General features: G+C 44.4%; 1 protein-coding gene and 1 long non-coding RNA gene across 4 annotated transcripts in view; one reads left to right on the forward strand and one right to left on the reverse strand.

Moving 5' to 3' along the window:
- Positions 1 to 12,324, forward strand: part of cdhr5b (cadherin-related family member 5b) — a 69,928-nt gene that overhangs the window by 26,645 nt on the left and 30,959 nt on the right. For all 3 annotated transcript variants that reach the window (XM_078549332.1, XM_078549333.1, XM_078549334.1), the window contains exon 12: positions 1,936 to 2,008. In XM_078549332.1, coding sequence (XP_078405458.1) covers positions 1,936 to 2,008 — 73 coding nt within the window. The remainder of the gene's footprint in view (positions 1 to 1,935; positions 2,009 to 12,324) is intronic.
- Positions 9,043 to 12,324, reverse strand: part of LOC144684925 (uncharacterized) — a 28,764-nt gene continuing 25,482 nt past the window's right edge. Inside the window, exon 3 of the long non-coding RNA XR_013577587.1 lies at positions 9,043 to 10,064. This is a non-coding gene — a long non-coding RNA (uncharacterized LOC144684925). The remainder of the gene's footprint in view (positions 10,065 to 12,324) is intronic.

A 12,324-nucleotide genomic window follows, 5' to 3' on the forward strand; every position in this document is an offset into this window, starting at 1 on the left:
GACAGCTGAAGGCACTGGATACTACAAAGGCTATGGGCCTCGACAATATTCCAGCAATAATACTGAAGACTTGTGCTCTAGAACTTGCCGCGCCCCTAGCCAAGCTGTTCCAGTGCAGCTACAACACTGGCATCTACCTGGCTATGTGGAAAATTGCCCAGGTGTGTCCTGTACACAAAAAGAAGTGCAAATCCAACCCGACCAATTACTGCCCCATCAGTCCACTCTCTATCATCAGTAAAGTGATGGAAGGTGTCATCAACAGTGCTATCAAGCAGCACTTGCTTAGCAATAACCTGTTCACTGAAGCTCAGTTTGGGTTCCACCAGGGACTCTCAGCTCCTGGCCTCATTACAGCCTTGGTTCAAACATAAACAAAGAGCTGAACTCAAAAGGTGAGGTGAGAGTGACTGTCCTTGACATCAAGGCAGCATTTGACCGAGTGTGGCATCATGGAGCCCGAGCAAAACTGGAATCAATGGGAATCGGGGGAAAACTCTCCACTGGTTGGAGTCATACCTAGCACAAAGGAAGATGATTGTGGTTGTTGGAGGTCAATCATCTTAGTTCTAGGACATCACTGTAGGAGTTCCTCAGGGTAGAGTCCTAAGCCCAACCATCTTCAGCTATTTCATCAATGACCCTCCTTCCATCATGAGGTCAGAAGTGGGGATTTCGCTGATGATTGCACAATGTTCAGCGCCATTTGCAACTCCTCAGATACTGAAGCATCCATGTCCAAATGCAGCAAGACCTGGACAATATCCAGGCTTGGGCTGACAAGTGACAAGTAACATTCACGTGACACAAGTGCCAGGCAATGACCATCTCCAACAAGCAAGAATCTAATCATCACTCCTTGACATTCAATGGCATTACCATCACTGAATCTCCCACTATCAAAACCCTGGAGGTTACCATTGACAAGAAACTGAACTGGGTTAGCCATATAAATACTGTGGCTACAAGAGCAGGTCAGAGGCTATGAATCCTGTGACAAGTAACTCACCTCCTGACTTCCCAAACCTTGTCCACCATCTACAAGGCACAAGTCAGGAGTGCGAATGGAATATTCTCCACTTGCCTGGATGAGTGCAGCTTCAACAACACTCAGGAAGCCCGACACCATCCACGGCAAAGCAGCCCCCTTTATTGACACCCCATCCAAAAACATTCACTCCCTCCACCACCGATGCACAGTGGCAGCAGTGTGTACCATCTACAAGATGCACGGCAGTTACTCACCAAAGCTACTTAGACAGCACCTTCCAAACCCATGAACACTACCATCTAGATTGACAAGGGCAGCAGACACATGGGAATACTCTCCAAGCCACTCGCCATCATGACGTGGAAATATATCGTCATTCATTCACTGTCTTGGGTCAAAACCCTGAAACTCCCTCCCTAACAGCGCTGTGGGTGTCCCTACAGTCCCCAGTGGTTCAAGAAAGCAGCTCACCACCACTTTCTCAAGGGAAATTAGGGGTAGGCAATAAATGCTGGCCTAGCCACTGACTCCCTCATCCCATGAATGAATGAAAAATACATGGATCCCTCAACCCTTCTGCTCCTCTGCAGGTCCTAGCTTTACACTATTTAGAAATACTCCTATCAATCTTTCCCAGAGCCAAATTGGATGACCTCACACTTCCCCGCATTGAACTCCATCAGCCAAAGTTTCACCAGTCACATAATCTATCAATGTTCCTTTGCAACACCCTCGTCCCGTCTACACTAGTTAATGCCCTTCCACATTAGTGTTACGATCATGTATAATGATATACAGCTCAAGGATTATGGAGCATATCTCTCAATTAGTTGTAGTTTATCATTGTGAAGGTGTTACTCATTTCACCTGATTAGTAGAATGATCATCTCTCACGTTATGGCACCCAGTGTTAATGTGTGATCTCTACCTACTTACCTGGACAGGTAACAGCGACAGATATCGAAAATGGAGAGACTGCAAAAACGAAGGTCAAAGTGCAAGTCATCAGCAGTAATGGTAGGAGCATTTAGTTATATTCAGACATCTGGTGTATTAGATTGAAGTGGGTTCATCTGGAAGGGCAGTGCAATCATGTAATGGGACAGCTCTAGATCCCAGGTTTCCCTGTGACATTAGTTACAGATATGATTTGAGCATTTAATATCTTTAATACTTCTCCAGCGGGTTGCCACAGTGACAGGGCACGTCTATTATGCAATGACGGCGATTTCCTGAGTTTTTATTCCTGGGGAGAATCTTAATCTGCTAGGACTGAGTAGAGGAAAATGTAGGCCAGTCATTTTAGCATCGGTATTAGGAACAATAATAGAATCCCTATTAAAGGAGGGAATAGAAGAACAGCTAGAAACAAAAATATGTAATAATGAATATTCAACATGAATTTCAAAAGGGAAAATTTTACTTCAACAACCTTATTGAAATCTTTTGAGGAGGTAACAGAGAAAGTTGACAATGGTAATACAATGGGGATAATCTAACTGGCAGAAGGTAGCAAGTGGTGTTCCACAAGGATCAGTGCTGGGACCACTGCTGTTCACAATTTACATTAATGATTTGGACTTTGGAATGTAAAACATAATTTCTAAATTTGAAGATGACACAAAGTTGGTGTGGTGGATAGTCAATACTGAGGAGGACTGCAACAAATTACAGAAGGACATGAATAAACTTGCAGAATGGGCAAATAATTGGCAAATTGGCAATATGTGAGGTAACACATTTTGGTAGGAAAAAGTAGGGTGGTCACTTATTACATGGAAGGTGTGAGTCTAAGTGGGGTAGAGGTACAAAGAAATCCTGAAGTACAAATGCACCAATCACTATAAGTTGAGCCACAGGTTTGCAAAGCCATAAAAAATGCAAACCAGGGGATAGGATTGAGAAGTAGGGAGGTTATGCTAAACCTGGATCGAACTTTGATTAGCCCACACTGCATGCAGTTCTGATCACCATATTATACAAAGGATACAGAAGCACTGGAGAGAGCGCAGAGAAGATTTACAAGGATCACACAAGGCTACACTTCCCAGATGAACAGGCGGAGTCTCTTTTCTGTTGAAATAAGAAGGCTGAGGATGACCTAATAGGGGGCTTGAAAATTGTGAAAGATTTTGGTATAGTGGATGTAGAGTGAATGGCTTGAATTTTCACTCCTGGGTCAGGAGGGCAGAGTCGGGAGAATTCTGGGATCCATGAGCCCAATTCCTGAAAAACAGCCCCAGAAGTTCAGATTTTCATTCCAGGGTCAAGGTTTTAATTGGAATCATGCCCACTGACCCTGGAAACAGTTCAGAGGCAGCACAGGTCAGGAGCAGGGGTGGTTGGAAAAAGGCTGGCCTAGGTGATCCGGCACTTTGTCCCAGCTGCAAAGAAAACAAAAAACAGCCCTTTAGTCCTCACCCCCTCACAGCCTCCACACTCCCCATGCCCCATCATACCAATCCATGCCACCTCATGAGCTGACCCACCCCCCCACTCCATGGCCTCTCATACCTTCCATACCATACTATGTCCCCTACCCACTCCCACAGATCCTCATACCCTTCATGCCAACCTTTGCACCCCACACAACCTCTGGCCAGTCAAAGCCCCAATGCCAACCTGTGCCCCTCCACCTACCGCTATGGCCCTTTATCGCACCTATGCCAGTCTATGCCTCACCACCCATCCCCATGTCTATTTACAGCCCCTATTCCAACCTATGCTCCTCCACCTACCCTCCCATGGCCCTTTATAGCCCCTATGCCAACTTAGTGCCAACTCATGCCCCCCCACCCACCATCCTTTGCCCTTACCTCATCCAATCCCGCTCACCCACTTTCCACCATAGGCAGACATCAGAACCCCTGCTGAGAGGAAATAAAATTAAGTTCTAAGTGTCTGTTAATGAATTCACTATTTTAAAAAATGCATTCATGATTTAAAAAAAACAATTCAGTCCATTTAAATTCCTTCAACCACATTCTTTATAACAACAAGCATTTGTATTCATAATCCCACTTCAAAGACTTTATAAGGCTTGGATCTGTCATTCAAAATGTGAACTGACAGGTTCCCCACTGTGATAATAAGGTTTGTAAAATCAGCCATGTAGCGCTAATCCTATAATGATAGTCCTCAGGTCTATGTTACAGACAGAGTGAAATAGTAGCACTTTTTTTTAACACTGTAGACAGTTTTCTCAAATATTCAAAGGGTAGGAGATTTCAATGCCTTGACACATTGACAGTAACCTTGACCGTTCCCTCAACAGTTCCAATGAGTTTGATAATTCCAATGAGCTTATTCACCTTTTTATGGCATTCATTCTACTTTTACAAATTCCAAAGGGCACTTGACCTTTCCCAAAGGTGTCCTGGGACCATATCCAAAGGACCTTAACTCTCCAAAAGGGTGCCCTACTTTTCCAAAGCACTTCAGTAACTTTAGACCTTCCCCTGATAGGTCTAAAGTGCACGAGTTGTGTTTTGGACATCCAACATTAATTTGGACATTAACGAAAACTAGATATGATGGAAGGCAGCTGCACTTTACCATGTGCAGCTGCCTCCCTGAGCCACGGATGTGCAAAGTACAATCCGCCCTGTTTCTGGGTACATGGGAATAACGGGTACGTGGGAATACCACCACTTGCAAGTTCCTCTCCAAGTTCCGCACACCAGCCTGACTTTGCAAATATATTTACAGAGATTACATCAAAATCAGGTGTGGAAAGAAGGTGCCTAGACAAGGTACACTGTCTATTGTCTTCAGGAATATTTTCTGTCTTCAGGAATGTTTTGGAGTATCTGCTACAGAGTCTAGTGTGAGTTAAAGGATTCTCAATGATCTTCCAGTTATGGGGTGAGGTTAGTGGTGATAGTCTCATTAGCAACACACCATGGGCACGAATGATGTACCTCCCTCAGTGTACAATAGCTTGTTATTCACAGTGGAATAAGGAGATGGGTGGGAAGTGTCCCTCCATAATACTGATGATGTTAAATAGGATTTGAAATTGTACACATCCAAAAACATCAAACTATGGATAATAGTTTAAATGATCTTAAACAGCTTTCTTCACACACTCAGTGCTCAGGGACCATATTTAAAATCACTGCTCCTTCTACTGCTTAGCTGCATTATGATATTCATTCTCTAGTAGAAGTTTCAGATGGGAAACAGGGAGTTGTTTTTCTCGTGTCTTTGCGTCCTTCCCTTGGTGATACAGACTGAGTTAACAGTTTGACAGGGTGTGCTGTGAACATTTTTTCTATGGCTGCTGTGACCACCTTTCTCTCAGCTGAAAGTGGGGGTTTAGTCCTATTGATGAGGGATTTTATGGACCCCACACTCCATAAGATGAGCAGGGAGGGGTTCGCCAATGCCCACCAAGTGCAAAGATCCCACTGAACGTCAGCTGCAATTCTGAGCCTCAGCCCTAGTCTCCCTTCACTTCTCCTCTCCTGAGTGGTGTTCCAACCCAGGACCTTTTGAACCCAAGTCGGAAATGCTACCATTGGAAGCAAGGGGTGGCAGAGTAAGAGGCATAAGTCCCAAGGGCAGCACTCATGACAGCATGTAATACAGATTCTTTTTTTAAAATGTTGTTCTTGTGCTATGGAAATTGCTATCAAGGCTGACATTTATTAACCTACTTCCCTGAGAAGGTGGGGATAGGCCTTCTTCAACTTTATAACTCAACAACTTGGACCTTTAAGGGTATTGAGAGTCATTGGCCAGAACTTTAACTGCCGAGGGGGTGGCATTCTAGTAAAGGAGGAGGTTTAAAGCCCCAAAAACTGGTCTGTCGGGTCAGAAAACCAACATGATCTCAAGTTAGCAGGCGAAAGGGAAACCCCTGTGGAGTTGTCAGGTAAGTCACTTAAATATAGCAGTAGGCAACAACCCAGGATGCTGGCTATAATAGCCAGTGGACAGGTTTCCCAAGCTGTGTGAAACTCATCAGGGTCAACGAAGCGAGAGCACAGCTGGGAGACAAGGTCAATAAAACTGATAGGCTGAAAAGCCTTTAAATAGTGCAAAAAGAAAGACTTGCATTTATATAGCACCTTTCATGAACACTAGATGTCTCAAAGCACTTTACAGGCAATGAAGTGTAGTTGCTGTTGTAATATGTCTTTAACGGACAGCAGCATGACATCACTCAGAGGAAAGTGTGTCATGCAATCCAGTTTTTGCTTCACTTTTACCTGTGAGTAGAACACAAAACAGTACTGATGTCTTCAGGCTTTCTATCCATGTCTATCTATTCTCATGTGCCTAGTCTTAATATATGAACCTACAACATGCATACCCAATCCCTAATGCTTTTGTATCATTTTAACAACACAACATGGGTGTTCAGCATGGTCAAACAGAGTGGCAGCAAGATTAAGTGCAGGTACAACATGGTGTACAGCCTTAGATTGTGCTACGTGGCATGAGATGACCCTCGACATTTCGATCAGATCTCAACCTGGTGCAGCATCAGAGAGTGTTGAAATTGCAGTGTGCCAATTGCGCAGAAAAGCTTTGAAGACACAGTGCTGAGGTAGTGCTCAAATAAAGAGCTGGCAAGCAGACGGATCCCTCATGGTGAGATTGTAGTGCGTAGCCTGTTAAACCAATGAATGGCACAGCACATCAAGACCAACGCTGGGTTAGCTCAGTCTGGAAAGGTGAGTGACAAGGTGTGGGCCTGATCAATAGCAAGCAAGGCAGAGTCAAACAAAAAAAACATCAAATAAAACATTCATAAAAATCAGGCCAGAAAAGGTTAAGATGATTTTTTTTATTGTTCATCCATGGGATGTGGGCTTCGCTGGCTGGGCCAGCATTTATTGCCCATCCCTAATTGCCCTTGAGAAGGTGGTGGTGAGCTGCCCTATTAAACCGCTGCAGTCCATGTGGTGTAGGTACACCTACAGTGCTGTTAGGGAGGGAGTTCCAGGATTTTGATCCAGCAACAGTGAAGGAGCAGTGATACATATCCAAGTCAAGATGGTGAGTGACTTGGAGGGGAAAACCCAACAAGGTAAAAACCCTGCCTCAAGAGAAGATGACTAACATGCATGATAAAAAGGCGGACACAGAATTGCCAGAACAACAAGTTTGCATCCAGAATCCCACAGAAGGCACATGGCAACCAGCCGAGGTGACAAAATTTTTTCAGAACCTAGGTCCTGTAAGTCATTACACACAAAGACACAATGGTGAGGCTTAACGGAGGACAAATCAGATCCATTCCAGCTCCTCAACCATCGTGCAGTCCTATTGCATCAAGGACTGGACTCCAAGTGTAAATGGGGCGACATCCAAGAATGACAATCCCACAGATTGCTGTGAGCAATTAAAGAAACCTCCAGACAAGGATACCATTACAAAATCTGATGAGTGATGAAGTTGAAGAATATCAGGTCTTAAGGATTCCTGTATGATGACCTGCCTTCCTTTAAAAATGACTCCTTGGAAGATACCTATCTCATCTTAGTAAGGACAAAATGGTCTTTAAAAAGAAGTGGGGGTGTTATAATGTGTCCTTAACATACAGCAGCAAGACATCACTAGAAGGGAAGTGTGTCATACAACCCAGTTTTAGTTTCACTTTTGCCTATGAGCAGAACACAGACGGCTCTGCTGCTGATGTCTTCAATCTTTCTATCCATGCATGTCTGTTCTCATATGCCTAATCTTAATAAATGAACCCACAACATGTCTACCCAATCTGTTATGATTGGTGCCTTTATATCATTACAACAGTGACTGTCATGTTGTTATAATGTAGGAAATGTGGCAGCCAGGTTGTGCAAAGCAAGCTTCCACATAAAGCAATGACCAGATAATCTGTTTTTTGTGATGTTGATTGAGTAATAAATATTGGGAGGAATCCCTTGGTCTCCTTTGAAATAGTGCCATGGAGTCCTTTACATCCACCCAAGCAGGCAGATGGAGTCTTGGTTTAAGATCTCATCTGAAAAACTACACCTCCAACAGTGCAGCACTCCCCCAGTACTGCACTGGACCTTGACTTTTATGTCCAAGCCCTGGGCCAGGAATTTCCTTTCGGCGATTTGGGGGCGGGGCCCGCTCACCGAGGGGAAAATGACACAGGATAATGTCGGGAGGAACCCCCGACGTCATCCCGGTACCTTTAAATATTCACGAAGGTGGGGAGACAGTGAAATCAGCTGTCTGCCCACTGACCTGTCAATGGCCAATTGAGACCATTGACAGGCTAATTAACCTTGTTAAAGACCCGGCCCCGCCAACCTTAAGGCTGGTGGGCAGGCCAGGAGCCCCAGCGGGCTGCAGATTATTAATGAAACTTCATCCACTGGCGGGATGATGTTTCATGTCCGTTTTTAAAAAATTTAATAATGTATTTATTAACATGTCCCATCTTGTGTGACATTGTCACATGAGGGGGACATGTTAATTTTAATATTTATCTATTTTTAGAGTTTACTTACCTCTCTCAAATCTCCCTGAGACAGGACTTTGCCTCAGGGAGCAGTGCGTTCTTTCACGTGCATGCGCAAAAGAGCGCACTTTGACAGATGGGGATTCCCTCCACCCCCTGCACAGGAAGCACATAGCACTTCCCGTCGGGCAGGTCTTAATTGGCCCACCCACTCAAAATGGCGGCGAGCCCCGTTTCGGCGGCAGGGTTCAGCTGCCCGCCCGCCGCCGAGCCGGTGGGGTCCGCTCGCTCATCGAGGTAAGAATTCTGCCCCTGGAGTGGGATTTGAACCCAGAATCTTGCAATTCAGTGGTGAGAATGCTACCAACTAAATTGACACTAAATTGGTGGGGTAAAACTACATATCTGCTGGCCTGTGTTATGACACAGCAGTTCATAAAGGTTGAGTTATTTAAAATCCCAGAGGGAAACTTTAAATAACTGTCATAACCTATATTTTCAATTGGTATGTTTTGAGCTGCAGCTCTAAATTCAGGGATAAGACCACCAGCTCTTGAGAGGTTTTTATATCAAACTAAATGAGACATTTATCAACTTACAACAAATTAAACACATACACAAGGCTACAAATTACTACTATCATAACTTTTAACAAGTTCCCAAATTAACCTCCTCTAGTGCAACAATAACCAATAGACTCAAACAGACACCAGGCAAAGCATTTTTGCCTTATGAATTCAAAATGAGATCCCTTTGCAGACAGTTGTAGGCTTACGGGCTTAGGTCTTACATGCCTCTGACCTGCACACGCAAATTCCTTTCCTTACCCAGCCTTTCTCTTCGAATGTAAATTCTCATTGTATCACCAGGCCAATTGAACTCCACCTCTTCTAACAATAAAACCCCTTTCATGGTATCAATTTTATTAGTAATATGAACATATTGCTTGGTGTCGCCTAGTTAGGTGCAAGATTCACTCCCACTCTTGAATGCTCTATTCAACAAAATGCAAATGTCCCCTCTACCTACTGTTTACACCTCAAAACTACTATACATCAAAGATGCAAAGACTTCCATCCCAGACTAACTGGCTTTAATCCAATTAACACACATACAGTCTAAACCACTATTTTAAAAAATAATAATTTCCAATAACATTATATACATTAATATTTCTTCCTGACAGCCTGCCTATGTGAAAGGCTTGTGCTCAATGGACATCTTCTGAAAGCATAATTTCACTGCTTTTAAGTTGCTTTCCAGCTTTTTGACCTGAACATCCTGCTGCCAGCCCTCACTGCAGCATAGCAGCTACTCATTCAGCTCTTCCTTGCACGTCCAATGAGCAGCAATGCCAACACCCAAAGCTCCAGGTGCAGTAGGAGCAATACCAACAGCAGATTGACAAGGAGATCCAGATCCAAAGAAATGAGACCCCAGTACAGGGTCTACTGTCTCTCGATGTGTGTGAGCACCACTGCCTCAGGTGGCTCAGTCTCTCACGGCAGGTCACGGCTGAAATCTGCATCCTCCTGGAACAAGAGCTCCTTTGCTGTGGACTGATGGGCACACTTTGCCAGCGGTCATAAAGGTGGCTACCAACTGAGGGCCAGCCCCAGTTCTCTGTCTCTCTCTGGAGTTCTTTCTCTTCTGCAAGGAGAGGAAGCAGAGCATTATAAGTGTGAGAAATGGATTGTGTGAGGAGGGCAGGATGACGCTAATTGAGATGGTTGACTGTGAGGCATGGGTGGGAGGTCAATATGACGAGGGTGAGAGTGTGTGCTACATGTTCAGATGGGGGTGGGAGGAGGTGGCTAGAGAGAGAAGAATAAGTGGAGATGTAATGTGTGCTGTCTGAGGACTATTGTGCATGAGAATGCTGGGAGAGTCAGAGTGTGGGGCTTGGCAAGTTGGTTTTCTGCCACTCACCTATCCCACTCTTCTGAGGTCCTGGATCTTCTCAGTGTACCATCTCCAGGTTAGAGGGAACACATTCCTGGTGCTGACCTCCTCAGGCCTGTTTGGGTTATGAAGCTGTCCTCTTCCTTCCATCCTTGGAAAGTAGTGCTTCACTGCAATCCCCTGAAACAGTGGCTGCAGGTAGAGACAGAGAGATCAGGGGAGGGGTGTGTGCGGTGTTGGGGCAGCATTGGGAGAAAGCCTTCTCGTGTTTTCTTTCCATTCCTGTGGTCATTGCTGCCTCAGGAATCAATGAACAGTTGAACCTTTCTGACCCCTGTTGGAGTCCCTTTAAGTAGAGATCCATTTGTTGGTAGGTCTATGTTGTCAGCTCTTCCATGCATCGCTGACAAGGAACAAGAGCAGCAGCAATGCCAACACCAAAATCTCCAGGAAAAGCCTACTTCATTGACAGCTTCCCAAGTCCCTACTGCCTACCCAAACTCCCCCACTGCAAACAGCTCTCTTTAGATTAAATTCCTCCCATAGTATGGGACTGGAGCCACGTGTGGCTCAGACTGGCTCGAAGGTTGGCAGCATTCCCTCCCTGTGAAGGGTATTAGTGAACCAGTTGGGCTTTTGCAATAATCGAACATACTTCATGGTCACTTTTACCTGGTGCCAGCCCAAAAATCACCACGTTTATTACATTCATTTTCATACATTGTCCTGTTTGGGCTTTGAACTCCCGGCCTTTGTATCATGCAGAGTTTACACTCCAATAATTTGCAGCATTCTGTTTATATTGGATGTGGTTTAATTTACTCTGGGCTAATGATTTACAAAGGGAAAAAAAAACAAAGCAATAAAAATTCACTTATTTCATAAGCAGAGTGATGATCTATGTCTTCATTGCACCAGTAAAATGGGTTGACGGTGACCATCACAGTAGTGGAGAGGGGTGGAGATTTGAAATCTCTTTACTTGTCTACATATCTACCAAGAAAATCATTTTAAATCTCAGATTGGAAAATTTGGAAAGCGAACAGTCTAAATTCCCACTGGCAAGGTGCTTAATTTGGAGAGGGAACACGATTCCGGTGTGTTGGCCTTTCGATGAGCATTCATGAGGTGCAAATAGGGCTCCCGACATAGTTCTGCGGGACTCTCCTGCCTCTAAGCTGCCACGAAAGTCAGGAGAACAAGAGTCCAAACTAACTTCCTGCCTTCGGGAAACTGAATTTTGGCCGCTCACCAAATCTTGCTGCCCCGCCCGCCACGATTCCTGCTGCTGGCAGGAGCGGAAAATACTGCCCCATGATCTCATGGAATGGAGGAACAGGCTCAAAAGCTTCCTGCTCTTCCTCTGTTCTTAAAGTGTCAGATGCCACAACGAGCTAAACAATGTGTTGCTGTGATCTGGAATGCGCTGCCTGAAAGGGCAGTGGAAGCAGACTCAATGATAACTTTCAAAAGTGAATTGGATAAATACTTAATAGGATGACACAACACAGAAGGAGAGGCTATTTGGCCCATTGTGTCTGCGGCTCTCTCTACAGCTACTCAATTAATCCTACCCCCCTCTCTTTCCCCATAACCCTGTAAAATTTTCCCTTATCTTTTCCTTAAGTCTTTGCCCGGGAAGCGATGAGAACTTGGAACTCCTTTTAACAGGTTTACCCAGAATTAATCCCAGTTTTAGAACAAAACTGTTCTCAACATTGATTCAGTATCCATAATTCATTGATATTATATTTCACTGTCCAATACATAAATTATATAAATTTATATTATTTATAAATTTTATGAATAAATTTATAAATCTTCATTATTCATTTTGGGGCATGTGAGCGTCATTGGCAAGTTCAGCATTTATTAGCCACCCCTAGCTACCCTCAGAAGGTGGTGGTGAGCAGTCTTCCTGAACGGCTGCAGGGTGATTGCAATGGTGAAAGCAGTAAAATACTGCAGATGTGGGAAATTTGAAATAAAAGCAGAAAATGCTGGAAAA

This window comes from Cetorhinus maximus, chromosome 9, assembly GCF_964194155.1.
Source record: "Cetorhinus maximus chromosome 9, sCetMax3.hap1.1, whole genome shotgun sequence".
In the NCBI taxonomy this organism is placed as follows: domain Eukaryota; kingdom Metazoa; phylum Chordata; class Chondrichthyes; order Lamniformes; family Cetorhinidae; genus Cetorhinus; species Cetorhinus maximus.